The 15,052-nt window shown below is 48.0% G+C and overlaps 5 protein-coding genes across 5 annotated transcripts; 3 read left to right on the forward strand and 2 right to left on the reverse strand.

Moving 5' to 3' along the window:
• Positions 1-440: 440 nt before the first annotated feature.
• Positions 441-2,324, reverse strand: TSTA_121170 (proteasome regulatory particle subunit Rpt6, putative). The gene is made up of 3 exons (XM_002482320.1): positions 1,738-2,324; positions 987-1,662; positions 441-930 (listed from the first exon to the last, which is right to left on the reverse strand). The coding sequence occupies exons 1-3, from the start codon at positions 1,970-1,972 to the stop codon at positions 672-674; spliced, it is 1,170 nt and encodes a 389-aa protein (XP_002482365.1). The 5' UTR covers positions 1,973-2,324; the 3' UTR covers positions 441-671.
• Positions 2,325-2,892: 568 nt separating this feature from the next.
• On the forward strand, positions 2,893-6,697 carry TSTA_121180 (calcium permease family membrane transporter; the record flags this gene model as incomplete). Its single annotated transcript, XM_002482321.1, has 5 exons — positions 2,893-3,049; positions 3,113-4,944; positions 4,999-5,895; positions 5,952-6,115; positions 6,172-6,697. The coding sequence occupies 5 exons, from the start codon at positions 2,893-2,895 to the stop codon at positions 6,470-6,472; spliced, it is 3,351 nt and encodes a 1,116-aa protein (XP_002482366.1). The 3' UTR covers positions 6,473-6,697.
• Positions 6,698-6,895: 198 nt separating this feature from the next.
• TSTA_121190 (nuclear pore protein (Nic96), putative) lies at positions 6,896-10,311 on the reverse strand (the record flags this gene model as incomplete). Its single annotated transcript, XM_002482322.1, has 5 exons — positions 6,896-7,354; positions 7,409-8,133; positions 8,184-9,165; positions 9,217-9,853; positions 9,920-10,311. The coding sequence occupies 5 exons, from the start codon at positions 10,309-10,311 to the stop codon at positions 7,028-7,030; spliced, it is 3,063 nt and encodes a 1,020-aa protein (XP_002482367.1). The 3' UTR covers positions 6,896-7,027.
• Positions 10,312-10,630: 319 nt separating this feature from the next.
• On the forward strand, positions 10,631-11,393 carry TSTA_121200 (cytochrome c oxidase-assembly factor cox16, mitochondrial precursor, putative). The gene is made up of 2 exons (XM_002482323.1): positions 10,631-11,112; positions 11,177-11,393. Exons 1-2 carry the CDS (start codon positions 10,789-10,791, stop codon positions 11,258-11,260), a joined length of 408 nt encoding a protein of 135 aa, XP_002482368.1. The 5' UTR covers positions 10,631-10,788; the 3' UTR covers positions 11,261-11,393.
• Positions 11,394-12,168: 775 nt separating this feature from the next.
• TSTA_121210 (protein tyrosine phosphatase (Pyp1), putative) lies at positions 12,169-15,010 on the forward strand. Its single transcript, XM_002482324.1, has 2 exons — positions 12,169-14,041; positions 14,096-15,010. Exons 1-2 carry the CDS (start codon positions 12,260-12,262, stop codon positions 14,855-14,857), a joined length of 2,544 nt encoding a protein of 847 aa, XP_002482369.1. The 5' UTR covers positions 12,169-12,259; the 3' UTR covers positions 14,858-15,010.
• Positions 15,011-15,052: the final 42 nt, after the last annotated feature.

The raw sequence follows: 15,052 nt of genomic DNA on the forward strand, positions 1-15,052 counted from the left end.
GAGGAGTGATAGCCGGCTAATAAGCCTAAAAGCCTAAACAGATCTGCACCACCAAGCCATAGCCCCCCAAGTGCATATTCATCAGCCAATATCCACCGGATCTGCTGACAGGAGATCATCTTGACAGGCAGAGTGCGGAGGCGTCCGTACAACTCGGAAAAGCAGCCAACAGCCCGATAGAGTATTCGCAATCAGCATATCCATCCAGCAAAGATCGACTGGCTTATCGCCACTCCGGAGCACCGGCAGACGTGGATTTCTTGTCAATTGGGGATAGATAATTTTTATAGCATCGCCCCGCAATCTCCGCTTTTAAAAAAGAAAGGAAGGTCACGCGCCGGGGCTAGCCCGAGTGGGTCGATCTGACTAAGTCCAGACTCTCAGAAGCTTACTCAGGCTGAGTGATGCCCAGACTATACCGAGACAACACTGAAAATCAGATCTACAGATACAGACCAAGACAGATCACAACATGCAGGTAGCACATACCAAACGTAGTGCAACACTCGTTAAGCTCGCTATGATTCTAAATTACATAGTTCCCAATAGTCCATGCCAATGAAGCTATGCCAATGCTTGGCTCGCCGATCAAACAATGGTGTATGAATAGCGACAACTCCCAGCATCCTGACCGCGTACGACAACGACTACGACGATAACGTACGTACTGTCTATTTCCAGACCTTGCCCAGACTCACCTCCTTGTCGTCGTGCTTGTTCAGAATCTTGGCCGTCGCCAGGTCAAAGTCCTCCTGAGTCACATGCACTCGTCGCTCTCGTAGAGCATACATGCCCGCCTCGGTGCAGACTCCCTTCAACTCAGCTCCGGAGCATCCGTTCATCTTCTCAGCAATCTTTGTCAGGTTGATACCGCGCGTCAGGTTCATGGATCGGGAATGAATACGTAGAATGTCCGCTCGAGCTTCCACACTACATAAGAAAGGTCAGCATGATACTAAAATACTATAAAAGTAGACAGAACATACGTTGGAGGTGGGAATTCAATCTTTCGGTCAATACGTCCAGGTCGCAGAAGGGCAGGATCGAGGATATCCAATCGGTTCGTTGCCATAATAACCTTGATGTTCTTGGTGGGCTCGAATCCATCAAGCTGGTTCAAGAGTTCCAGCATCGTTCGCTGTACCTCGGAATCACCACCACTGCTACCCTCAACTCGACTAGATCCGATACTATCAATCTCATCCATGAAGATGATACTGGGAGCATGCTCTCTGGCCATCACAAACAATTCTCGCACCATTCGACTTCCCTCCCCAATATACTTTTGTACCAATTCCGATCCACTAACCCGAATGAACTTGCAGTCTGCGTGGTGAGCAACTGCTCGTGCCAGTAGCGTCTTTCCCGTACCAGGTGGTCCATAGAGAAGCACTCCCTTGGGTTGAGCAATACCGAGCGACTCGAAAAGTTCTGGGTGTTTCAATCCAAGCTCGATGACTTCCTTGATTTCCTTGATTTGTTGGTCCAGCCCACCGATCATATCGTAAGTACTGTCTGGAACCTTTTCCACCATCATCAGCGAGACGAGAGGATCAACGGACGACGGAAGCATCTTTTCAAGCTTATATGTATCGGAAAGTAAGGAAACACGCTTGCCGACGGTGAGTTTAGAAACATCCACGTTATCGGCGATGTCGACAACTAGACACCGCATCATTAGCCACTGAAACCGCTCATCACCATCACTTCACTTTTGCTACATGTACGCAAACTTACCGTATTTCCCCTCTGGATGGACCTTGACAAGCACCTTCTTGGTGCCCATCACCTTAACCACCTCACCAACATAGGATCCAGGTTGTTGTAGCAACCCAAGTTCTTCCCTCAAAAGACGGACTCTGGAGTTGTAATCATTTCGTTGAGCTTCTAATCTTCGTAGTACGGCTTGGCCCTGTATAATCTCGAGCTTCATGCTCTCGATTTTGTTGCGATAGTAGTTGTCCAACGCCATGGTTGATGAAGATGGAGAGGCGGCTCCCCTTTGACGGCGCAGGAGGTCTTGTCAGATTATATCGAGTTGTCGGTGGATTATGTGCAGTATATTGAGTGGCTCTAATGACAAGCAGGTAGATATCAAGGACGTGGAAATGGGTTGTGATGGGAGGCAAGCCGTGTGATGGGATGACGAGCATTTATCTCGACGAGCTTCCACGGAAGGTGCTCTGCCGCTAGCCACAAGCCACATCCACCAGCCACCGAGTGCATACCTATCAGCTGTGGCTGGATTCTTCCCCGCCAAGAGCTTCTGAGCAACGAATCTACAATTCACCTTCAACTGAATACTTATTCATATGATGGCTTAGTTTGAATGTTATGTGACTGATTATATGGCTGAGGTTGGTCAGATCAGCTCATCTACAGCTAAGCACGCTGTCTCGAAGCGAGGAAACATCCAAACCATAGCTATCTACATACGTACTAGTCAGCTGCATCTAGTCTGATTCCAATCCACCTTAACAATGTCTTGCGCGAAGGTCAAGGCTATTATAATAAATTCTCGAATTCTCGTCTATAGTCTCATCCTCTCTCTTCAAGTGACGTAGTAAACAATACCTAAGAATTTTAGACTCTTAACGTGGAAGCGGAGCAGACCCCGTGAGCTACTCATGCATAATTAACCTGCTTGGTCCGCCTGCCTCATGCAACCTTTAGCTTCCCTCCTTCAACTTCTGAATTCCTAAATGAGTGTTCGGGGACATCCCCAGCCTCTTTTACTGACGCAATATGCTTAACAAGAGCTGTCAATACGAACGCGAGAGGTAGATCAACTACATTGCAAACAGCTGACAGCGCGTCGCGAGCTTTGAACGTTATCCTAGCGGCCTGATATTCAAAGATAATCATATCATATAGACATCCTCAGCCGCAACAATGGCTGACCACGAATCGCGAGGCGACTCGTCGCATCCAGCAGAAGACTCTGGCGCAGAGTACGGGTCGTCGAGTTATGCTACTATTGTGCAGACTGACGAAGATGCGTCGTCCAGCAGAGAGGCGTTCCAACGGCCTAGGCAAGGCCGTGGTTATGGTAGGATTCCCCGTGACCAAAATCCTCACTTCAAATTCCTAAAGCTCATACTATGGATTCTAGGGTCTATCACTCAGTCTTCTGGACGGGCGAATTTAACGGAAGATGAATCGATACGTTCTGGATCTGGTCGTCATCAACACCCTCAATCTCCAAATATCGGTCCCCAGTCTGAGCGGACAAGAAAACCATCTACGATACGCCGAATGTCTTCGAAGCCTTATCGAGGTCAAGAGTTCTCCGTTGATGATGATGCCCGTGAAGTTGAGCAGGACAATGCCTTGCAGCAACAACAGCAGACGAGCATCCCGGCACAACCTTCCCCAAGGATCCTTCCCACGACGACTAAGAATTCCACACTGAGGCGACGAAACAATGCAACAGCCCCTTTGACCCATAAAGGTAGCTGGCAAAATGATGACGACGACTTTACACTCCCTGAAGCCGGACCGAGTAACTTCGGGGAGGATGACTTGGAGGATGGCTTGGAGGATGAGAATGGAGATGATAACGATGACGCCGACAACCGCAGTGAAGCAGAGAGCTTTACATTGAGGGACCGTCAAGCAGCGATCAACGAGACACATCCGTTCGGTATCAGAATTTGGAAGCCTGCGCTATACAAGAAGAACCGCTCGGTTGAGAAGACTGCTGAAGGTGATATCCACTCGTCTCCCGGTGGACGTGTTAACAACCTCTTATTTCTTGTCAATCTAATGTGGTCATTTATATTCGGATGGTGGCTTGCGATTGCTGCCCTGGTTGGCGGTATAGCTTGTTATCTTTGTATCTTCTCTCCTCACGCAAGAGAGTATGGAAACGTCTTCTTCGGTCTGTCCCGTTATATGCTTTATCCCTTCGGGTCATTTGTTCGGCTAGAAAGCGATGAGCATTATGTCGACGAGGATGAAGGCGAGGGTCGCAGTATCAGCGAATATGAGCAGTGGCAGAGCGGAGACTTGGAGCATGGACGACTGTTCTTTGGTCCCACAAGCAGCAGATCCCTTGTCGGGCGACGACGAAGTAGCATCGACTCGGGGTTCAGTGAACATGACAGTCTGCTCGGACGTACTGGTAGAGGTGGTCGCCTCGGGTCGAATTCTTCCAGACCAAAACGAAGACTGTTTGGCCGCGGCGAGTGGACTTTGGCCAGAGTTGTTTTCTTTGCATTTTTCTATTTCCTCACGGGCCCGCTGATGCTTTTGGTGTCATTAATATGTTGGTTTTTTGTCTTCTTGATACCCATGGGCCGCGTGATGAATATACTTGTGGACCACCTTCGTCGCCATCCTCTTGCTTTGTCTTTTCACTACGATTCCACATACACGCGGTTGCCATCTAGCCCTTCCTCTTCAATCCTCCTGTGTACGTACAGGGCGGCTGGTCTGCGCTACTGGAAGTACACTATTGACGGAACCAACATCTTCCTTTTCAACCTCATGAGCATCGTAGTTTTCGTTATCTTTGACTACTGGGTGCTGGATGTGACCTTCGGGTTTGATTCATGGTTGACACATCCGGGCCTTGTCTTCACACTATCCCTTTTGTCAATAATTCCTCTAGCATACTTCATCGGCCAAGCAGTTGCTTCCATTTCCGCCCAGTCTTCCATGGGACTGGGTGCTGCTATCAACGCTTTCTTCTCTACTGTAGTAGAAGTTTTCCTCTACTGCGTTGCTCTCGACCAGGGCAAAGCTCAGTTAGTTGAAGGAAGTTTGATTGGCAGTATATTTGCCGGTATTCTCTTCCTACCGGGATTGTCAATGTGTTTTGGTGCGATTCGTCGCAAAACGCAGAGATTTAACGTGAAATCTGCAGGCGTTACTTCGACCATGCTACTCTTCGCGGTAATTGCTGCGTTCGGACCAACTTTGTTTTATCAAATATACGGTAGTGTATGTGTTCACTCTAGACATGACTTTGTATCACGGTATACTGACTCCCGACAGCACGAGCTTAACTGCCGGTCATGCGCCAATTCGTTTGACGAACGTGATTGCCGCCGATGCTACTTCTCACAATCTCCTGCCATTAATGATGAGTTCTTCCGCAAAGCAGTACAGCCATTCTGCTGGTTTGCGGCCGTCTTCCTCTTTTTGTCATACATTATCGGCCTGTGGTTCACTCTTCGGACCCATGCTGCCGTCATATGGGCCACTGATGGAGACGAAAAGAAAGCTCCTGCTGTAGGACATGAATCGTCCATGCACGACTCGCGCCATTCTCAGCACCCAAATGGCCTATCTGGATTCGGTGGAGATATTCAATCGAATAATATCAGAGAGTCTCAATTATACAAACGTATCTTGGGACAATCATTGCAGCAAATTGGTCTTGAACATGAAAGCTTTGATTTTGGCTCCGTCAACGGGTTACCACCACATTTGGATCCATCCCGACCGAAATCTCCAGATGACCTCCACGGGTTGCACCTTCGCGGGCTGACGGAGGAAGACAACGAAAACCTCGCGCGTCAAGTGGCTGAAGTCGCAGCGACCGCTGCAACGGTAGCCGCGCGCGATTCCACTCGAAATCATCATCACAGAACCTCCGGGAACCCGGGACGAGCGCAAGAAGCAAAGACCACAAGTCAATCGGGACCTATTACCGAGGAGCACGAGTTTACCGGGGCACCAGTAGAGACGCATACTGGCGGAGGTCACGATGCGCCGAACTGGAGCAAAACGAAGAGTGCAGTTATACTTCTTGGAGCCACGGTTCTTTACGCCGTCATCGCTGAGATCCTCGTCGATACTGTCGATGTCGTTTTGGAAAGCGTGGATATAGACGAAAAGTTTTTGGGTATTACTTTGTTTGCATTGGTGCCGAATACAACTGAGTTCTTGGTAAGTTTTCTATACTATTTCATGATGAGATCACGACTGACTGGTTCGGATTCTAGAATGCCATCTCATTTGCGATGAATGGAAACATTGCGCTTTCTATGGAGATTGGTTCTGCATACGCTCTTCAAGTCTGCTTACTCCAAATCCCAGCACTCGTACTATACAGTGCTGTGAACGCACGATTCATTGACCCGGCTGACCTGATCAGCCATTCATTCAAGTACGTTCCACAGCTGCCACATATATTCTAACTCACAGCTAACGTGTCGTTTTCAGCCTTATATTCCCCCAATGGGACATGATAACCGTAATCCTCTGCGTCTTCCTCCTCTCATACGTCTACGGAGAAGGGAAAAGCAATTACTTCAAAGGCTCGATCCTGGTCTTAACCTACCTAGTCGTTATAATCGGATTCTATCTATCTGGTTACAATGACCTTGAGACCCTCGGCATCGACCGCTTTGATACTTTGGCACTTGGTTCGTCGTCGTCATCTTATTCAACTGCTGGTGGGAAGTTTTATACCGTTGGACAGGGTAAGAGTGGTATCGCTTTTCCTGCCTCCGCGCCGGCGTAATTGATTCCTGCAAGATGTTCTATATAATGCCCTCTCTTTTTGTGTAGTGTATGAAGCTTGCTTTTTGGTGTGGCTGTGTAGTCGTGGCATTTGGTATTTTTCTTGTCGTGCTTGCCTCTTGTTTAAATTGTTTTGATGAATATACGTTTATGTTTTTTGCATGCATTGTTGTCTAGACACAGGGTTTATGTGTATATGAAGGTAATACATGCTACACTAATAAAATTGGTCATTTTTGGATATGTATCATTGCATGATAATCCTCTTGCTTATCATGTAAAAGGGATGCAATGAGCCTTTATGCTAGGATACGATGACTGTGTGTCACAAGGAACGTGACACCTCAGCTATAATTGCTCAGCTACAACTTCATAGGGGGTAGGTATGTTAATGGGAACATGCACCTAGGTAAAATCAAATGATGAGCGCGAATTAGACGACTGGATTATGAAGCTTTTTCCAGTCAATGACTATGTGTAGTCAACTATAATAACAATCCTAACCTATTGCCCAATTCATGCTCTCCTCTTTCTACCTGCTATGTAATGACTACCATCAAAAAGCACCAATCTCAGCACCGGCCCTAGCCAACGTCTCATAAACCCTCGGCTGCAGCTTATATTTGATCATACCAGCAAACAACATCAAATCCTTGGCCATTGCCAACAATTCTTCGGCAAGGGTTTGGCGAATCTCATTCTCATAAGCGCCTGCATAAAGACGGTCGCGCTCACGGCCGATACAGGTTATGCTCCAGATGATTAGTGGTCCGATGTTGCGGGATATCACACTTGGTAAAGACGCGAAGGCTTGGGCTAGGTTGCGGATGTAGGGGACTGAGCCCTTGGCGCGGAGCGGAAGAATTCCAAGGTCGTTAATTGCCTGTTTAGAAAGTTAGAGATGGTTTGAACTAGATGGTTTTATGGATAAACTTACGTCCAGTGCTGGTGCCCAATTACCACTCTCAACGTGACTTTTCGCTTCCAGCATTCGAAGCAAGAGTCCGCATGCATCGCGGTTGATTTGGCGAATCTTTTGGTAATAGAGGGCGTTGCTGTTGTAAAGACTGATCATGTTCCTTGCCAAAGCCATAGGGTCGTAAACTGTTGTCAGACTAAGACTGCTGCCCGATTCCGCTGATGTAGAGGTTCCTTGTTCAACTCTGGGTTTCAAGGGTTGAAAGTCTGAGACTGACTGGCCTAGGTCTAGTGACACAGTATCGGATAAAGAGCGGTTGATGATTTCAATAACACGATCGTAGTCCTCGGCGAGATGGTAGAGAAGTACTGCATCGGCAGTTAAACCCTTGTCATCTGCAACTGTTGCCGCTTGCACTGTGATCGTCCGGAGGAACTCATCTTGGTCGACGAGCTTGATGAGTTTAAGACGTCGCTCTATAGCACCCTTAATTCTCACGCCGTCTGCCCTGATATCACCCAGCAATTTCGCAAAATCCCTGGTTTCCAAGATGAATTCCCGTAACGCTTCATGACAAACAGATGCTTGTGACTTTCCGAGTGCGCCAGGTAAATCGGCGTTCAGACAAATAAGCGCGAAATAATCGATAGTTGCTTCAACATTGCCAGTGCGGAACTCGCGGGTATATTGCGTGATCAAGTACGCAAAATTGATTTGTGGGAATTGTTTCGTTGTAAATGACACTTTGGAGGTCAGTATTCCGGTTCATCAAAATTGAAATTGCAGAACTTACAAATCTCCTCTCTACCTGTGTAAAAGTCCGCAACGCGCAGAAGTCCATAGTAATCCAAGGCAATTGCAAAGTGAACAGCACTGACCGGAGCATGAGACCCAAGATACGAAATTGCTTGTTCAAACATGCCGCCTAAGATTTGTAGTAGGAAAAATGTCCCATAACCACCTGGAGTATCTTGTCCCTTAGCAAACACGCGTTGTCCGATTTCTGTAATGTCAGTTTGGATGTCTTCGAGACCAAAGACATTTCCCGCAAACTCTTCGACGCGGTCATCTTCCCTGGCGAGAGCGAATTGTAGCCACATCCAATCCTCAACGCCCTGTCCAACACCATCTAGTCGTCTGCGACCCAAATCACATCGACCAATGATTTTATAGCAGGCCATCCTGTAAGGATCAATAGTATTCTCTGGTGCATTGCGCAGCCGTTGTTGGTATTCACCGTTGATCTTTTGTTGCAGATCTCTAGGTAACCTCCTGCTTTGCGCATATGTGGTCATATACGTGACGAATTTGTGATCAAGCGACCGGAAACCTGGATCGGAACTAACGTATTCAGCAGCTTCGGTCACAAAACCACATCGAAGTAGGAAAAAGATTAATATCCAACAGTAATCTTCGCCCACAGTTTGCGGTTCCGTTCCATCTGGTGTTAGGTCTCTTCTGGCAGCACGAAGACGGATATAGGCGCGAATTCTATTGATAGTTGAGGGAATTCCTCCCAGTTGCGCCTCGCGCGGATTTTTAGCAATGAGAGCCTCAACTTCGGAGTAGAAGAGTTTCTCCAGATACTCTCTAGAGCCCTCCACAATTCTTTTCCTCAAGCTGGTAGCTCCTTTTGACGTGTTTGACTCATTCAGATAGTCACTGGCGAACTCTCTCTCCTTTATAGCGCCAGGCTCACCAAAACTCGCGACATTACTCTTTTCTCCAGTAATTGATATCAACGCGTGATAGGCACCTGCTAGTTGTCGTGGCACCTATGATTGTTAGCCTGATATTTCATGAAGATGGCTTTGTTGAGCACATACATCGCCTCCAGGATGGTCTTCCACTGCCCCAAACTCATGGAAAATGGCGTATGGTTTTTCTTCAAGCCTTGCTGCATTGAGCTCTCCAACTTTCCTAGCAAAAATGCCCATCTTCTCGCGCTGAAAGCGGGTATCGGGACCTGGGGCTCCAGCGTCAGCCCTATCACCGTGGTCGGCAAAGAGCTGTGAGCTGGAAAGAGAGCCTCCTGGTTGTCCAATCACAGATTTCTCCAACCCCGAACGTCCAAATACACTTCGAGTGCCTGCTATACGACCAGGCAGCTTGGCTTGTGTAGTAGAACGGCCAAATGAGCCTCGGTTTAGGCTCTCACCGCCTGCTAGATCATCTCTAGACGAAAGACCAAAATGTTGGAAAATCTTGCGGCGTTGGTCGTCCCAGTTCATGTTCACCTTCTCTTCCAGGAAAGCATCGAAATCTCGGTGGACACGAGCAAGGCTTTCTGCTACCATAGCCTGTCGACCGCGTTGCTGTACACCTTTCATGAACTTCTCATTATCAGGATCGAAGCTATCCGTTTGCTTGAAGGGGCTAGGTATAGTCGCTTGAGAATCGAGGGCTTTTAGATCACGCAGCGCATGTCCCGGGGAGATTCCTGACGCGGCAAGGAGGTAGTGTCTGTCCCATGCAAAACAGTCCACTGTTAGTTTTGAAGAGCCAGCTATAAAACCCATTATCACTTACGCCTTTTGATCACCTCCTGATAGACGCGTCGATCTGGGATCCTGGCCACCAAGCTCCCTAGCTTTTCTGCGGATATCATCAAGGCCTAACTGAAGGCTAGGCAATTCGCCATAGCTGTTGTCCTGCGAGCCTGAAGCAAATGGTCGTTTCTTTCCCCGTTCCAGTAGGCTATTGAAAAACGCAGGCTGTGTAGCTTGAGCGGACTGAGTAGATTGCGATAGCGAAGCCGATGGGTTCTGCGCTGCCTGCTGTGGTTGCTGTTGTTGCTGGTTTGGTTGTTGATTTCCAGAAAAAAGTCCCGAGGAGCCTGCTTGCGCGGGCTGGTTGGTCCCTAATATCGATGGGCCTTTATTTCCTCCAAACAGTGAGCCACCGAACGCGCCTGAAGACATTTTTGCCGGTCAAAAGTCGTTGAGACAGCACAGTCGACGAGTTCTTTTGCTGTCTGGGACTGTTGGCGCGATCCCTGTTGGTGGCAGGATATTCGTCAATATTTGGCGCGTCGCACAAATTATCAACTCAACCCGTTCATCAATACCTCAATGAGACAAAATTGGACTTTTCAATAGACAAGGCGAAGCTCGGATGAGCAACGATTATTGTTGTTGGGGGGTTGCTTCAGGAACAAAACGAAGCACGGCTAAGAATTTCCTAGCTGTGCCCCACATGGAAAGAGCAATCAGATCGCTCCTTCCGATCGTTTTACATCCAACATACGATTTATTCTGCTTCGTCTATGATAATGCTTGGAATGGATTGATTCCATAATCTCTTTTATTCTTCTCGTTCTAGACGTACGTTCAGTGGAGAGTCCAACTTGATCAACGTCGAGCAATTTGAGCTTCTGCAGCAACGGCCAACACCACAAAATGCCGGCTTTCGGCTCAAAGACGTTTCGACGAGCTACCACAGCATCATCCACGCTTGGAGAACGTTTAGGAACACTTTATAGAGCGAAATTGCCAAGACACCCTTTCCTCCTGTTCGGCCTACCCTTCATCTCAGTCATCGTGGCAGCATCTTTTGTGCTCACCCCTGCCACCGCCCTCCGATATGAACGCCATGACCGCAAAGTCCGTCAACTGGATCAGGAGGAGGCAATGGCATTGGGTTTGAAGGGCGAGAATGGCGAAGAGTCAATCAGGAGGAACCCTCGGAGACATGTTATCGGTAGCGACAGGGACGAATACTACGTAAGTGCTTGTGGCAACCTGGCTGGCTGTTCGGACTCGGGTGCGGTATGCTTACTCATTCTAGAAACTGATGGCGAAGGATCTCGACGATTGGGAACAAACGAGGGTGAAGCGCTTCAAGGGCGAACCGGACGGTCGATTTGATTAGAAGTCTTTTTCTCGTTCAGCGACACATTTTCCGACATGTACAACACTTCTTTGCAGCCTTTTCTTCGATGTACCATAATTGTGCTACGAGATGTTATTATTTACGATGAACATATTCCACACATATCCACTCCACCGCTCCGTATAGCTTGTCGATTGTATGTATGATACATAGGATTCTAGCGGGAAGACCATTCCAGCGATGGTGATGCAGTGGCGCACAGCCATTGCCGTAGCGGTTGTTCGAAATAGTACCAGAGCGAACTGTATTTATATGATTATTCTAGGTCACATGGTAGTCAGTTAGATAACTATCTCGAATCGAGAGTTCTGAATAATCGTATTATCGAAAAAGAGAGTGCCGTCACAGTCGCCACTTTTGCCGGAGCGGACAGGTTCCTGAGGTTCCAGCCGGGCCCTTATAACGTCATTGCTTAACTAACCACCATCACAACGCACAACTTCACCTTTCGCTCTCGCTTCTCTACCTCCACTTCTGCTTGCATACACTATGATACTTACCGCCCCATTAGCATTCGTCGGAAACTAGAGGAGCCTGGCTTTGAAAGAGAACGCCTAGCAGATCAGTGATATCAGCAATCCCCACTTGCAAGCCTCCCGAGAAAAAAAAGGAAGAAAAAGGAATAGGACAGTACGTACGTTACGGAGTACATACACTGTATCCACCCCCCTATATGACCGACGTGGGCGATCTTCCAGCTTTCAGCATTTAGCAATATCAAATATTGCATTATCCACCCGTTCTTGCTTGGAACTACTGCTACCCCAGGATTATTGCTCGATCACGACGTAATCGGTCTGCACTCACTGAGGAGAAGGAGACGTGCTGTCCTTCCGTTGATTGATCCTCCTCATATACGACGTCGCTCAGAGTATGTTCTGGACTCTCTAAACATTCAATCGCTGTCTGAGTTGCAATATGGATACGCGCTGTCCTCGGTTCTACAATTCAAGGATTTATCTGCTTTAAAAATCCTTTATGCAGGGTTCAACAGCAGCAAGGCAGTCGCCTTCGTCATCACCTTGGGCTGCAGACCATCATTCCCGGCAGCTGGGCGATATCTTGAACACGTCGCCTTTCCATATACAACACCAACATCCAACCTTCACCGGCGCCATGCCATCACCGTTTCTATTCCCCAGGGATTCGTCCGATGGCGGCTCTGGCGGATCAGGGATTAGTGCGAACTACTTTGGCCTTCCCGTGGACAACTATGGCAGTCCGCCAGGATCCAACCCAGGCTCACATGCGAAGAAGAATTGGGACATGTTGTCACAGTCATATTCCTCAATACCCAGCCCAGGATTACAGAGGATATCACCAAACCTAGCCCAGAAGCATACGATCAGTCTGGTTGGCGGCAACTCTCAGACAGGCCCAGGAAGTCCCTCGCGATCGGGAGACCATGCCACTCCCCATTTTGCCACCAACCGGCCGGATTCACGAACGAACACGGAATCTTCTCGCTCTATGAGGAACGACATCCAGGCAGGTGGCTTTCTGGAACCTCATAATAGCGATATTCTTCATGCCTCGCCGATGCAAATATCACCTATGGAAAACTTTCAACAAGGACAGTCCAACCAAGTAGCTTCCTTCAACTTCCCAGATACATACTCTCCCAACATATCTCAACCTACTTCATCGACAAATACTCCAGGCGAAGGCTATTTACCCAAGAGACAGCAAAATTTTAGCTTGTCTTTACCAGGAACTGCGCATTCCCCTTTATCAAGCTCAAGTGGCGAAGATCATCGGCGCGCGGATACACTCCCGACACCTATAGATCAATTACCCATCAGCTTCATTACGGTTGATGACTGTGGACGGTTGCTCGAAACAGCAGCAGAGATGACACTGTTGCTTGATATTAGGCCGTATCCCCAGTTCTCACAGGCAAACATTACAAATTCACTGAACCTATGCATACCCACGACACTTCTGAAGAGACCGTCATTCAACACAGACAAGCTCAAGGACACATTCATCAACGAATCTGAAAAACAAAAGTTCTTGTCTTGGAGACAATGTGCTTACATTATAGTATATGATTCAAGTACGGAACAACCAAGGGACGCCACACCGCTCATGAACGTACTCAAGAAATTCAAGGCCGAAGGCTGGCGTGGTGAGGGAAGGATATTGCGTGGAGGGTTCGCCGCCTTTGCCAGCCGCTTCCCAAATCAGATACGACAGCAGCGTCAAAGCAAAGCGAAACCAACGGGAACGCAAAACCGTCCCATGACTTTGAACCTTCCATCGACTTTACCAGTAGCCGGCGGTTGTTCGCTACCAGATGCGGCTGCTGCTGATCCATTTTTCAGTAATATTCGACAGAATATGGACTTGGTCGGTGGCGTTGGTCAGATGCCATTGAAACTCCCGGATGCTTTGACGCCCCATCATAATAAAAATCTTCCGCAGTGGCTTCGCAAGGCATCTGCCCAGGAAGACAAGGGACATGAGGTGTCACAGAAATTCTTGAAGATTGAACAACGCGAACTACATCGCATGCGCGAAGCCCTGGACTCTCATGCCAATTATGATGAAAAGTCGTCATCGAATAAATTCCGCGTTGCAGGAATCGAAAAAGGGTCCAAGAACAGATACAATGACATCTATCCATTCGATCACTCTCGAGTTCACCTTCAGGATGTTCCCTCTGGCTCGTGCGATTACATCAATGCAAGTCACATTAGAGCGAAGCTCACCAACAAGACATATATTGCTACTCAGGCACCTATTCCAGATACATTTACCGTAAGTATTCCCTCCTCTTACTGAATCTTTGGTTCTCTGTCTCACCAAGGAAAGGATTTCTGGCGTGTCATCTGGGAAAACGACGTCCGTGTGATTGTAGCCCTTACGGCTGAAGTTGAGCGAGGTCAGATCAAATGCCACTCGTATTGGAATACCAACAGCTACGGTCCTTTCAAAGTCAAGGCTCTCGGAGAACGGCGTGTGTATGTGGACTTGCCACAAGATACAGCTACACCAACACAGCCTTCACCGGCCTCTGAGGGGAAGCCCTCCTCTGAAGGTCTGTTTAACGCAGGAGACGAGCGACCTTATATTGTTGTCCGCCACTTCACCCTCTCCCACTCTACTTATCCCTTCCAGCCAATCCGAGAAATCACCCAACTTCAATATTCATACTGGCCGGATTTTGGAACGACGTCTCAGCCGAGTCATCTGTTGAAACTCATTGAACAATGCAACAAAATTACAAGGAGAAGCAGTGGCCTCGATATCAGCGCGGAAGAGGCGGAGCCACCAGGCCTCCGGCCTATTGTAGTCCACTGCAGCGCCGGATGTGGCCGAACGGGTACCTTCTGCACAGTCGATAGTGTACTGGACATTCTCAAACAACAGCGAGCGAAACGGCACCGGCATAACGATAGTAGTAATAAGAATAACGACGACAACGAGAAATGGGTTTATGACGACTCGACGGATCTGGTCGCCAAGACAGTTGAGGATTTCCGAACTCAACGTCCCAGTATGGTGCAGAATCTGAGTCAGTTTGTACTTTGTTACGAAACAGTTTTGGAGTGGGCTGTGTCGCATAATACATAGAAACGGCATTTTTGAAGTCATTCATAAAGCCAAAGTCATAGGGAGGAGTATGCGTTCTATGGTTATGCGTACAAGGTATATAGCATTAGAGGATACCCTATTTTTCTTTTCTAGTCTTAGGAAACAATTTAGATATCATTGTATGACCATTTCAATTTACTTACTTTGAAAATCTTGAGGCAACCTTTGGATGCT

This window comes from Talaromyces stipitatus, genomic scaffold, assembly GCF_000003125.1.
Source record: "Talaromyces stipitatus ATCC 10500 scf_1105507295555 genomic scaffold, whole genome shotgun sequence".
In the NCBI taxonomy this organism is placed as follows: Eukaryota; Fungi; Ascomycota; class Eurotiomycetes; order Eurotiales; family Trichocomaceae; genus Talaromyces; species Talaromyces stipitatus.

Bases quoted from the DNA above. Each gene is read 5' to 3' on its own strand.
- TSTA_121170 (XM_002482320.1), bottom strand. From the start codon at position 1,972: ATGGCGTTGGACAACTACTATCGCAACAAAATCGAGAGCATGAAGCTC. The intron at 1,663-1,737 runs GTAAGTTTGCGT...TGCGGTGTCTAG, and splicing joins CCATCCAGAGGGGAAATACG to TTGTCGACATCGCCGATAAC. The intron at 931-986 runs GTATGTTCTGTC...TTTCTTATGTAG, and splicing joins ATTGAATTCCCACCTCCAAC to TGTGGAAGCTCGAGCGGACA.
- TSTA_121200 (XM_002482323.1), top strand. From the start codon at position 10,789: ATGCCGGCTTTCGGCTCAAAGACGTTTCGACGAGCTACCACAGCATCA. The intron at 11,113-11,176 runs GTAAGTGCTTGT...TACTCATTCTAG, and splicing joins GCGACAGGGACGAATACTAC to AAACTGATGGCGAAGGATCT.
- TSTA_121210 (XM_002482324.1), top strand. From the start codon at position 12,260: ATGCAGGGTTCAACAGCAGCAAGGCAGTCGCCTTCGTCATCACCTTGG. The intron at 14,042-14,095 runs GTAAGTATTCCC...CACCAAGGAAAG, and splicing joins CTATTCCAGATACATTTACC to GATTTCTGGCGTGTCATCTG.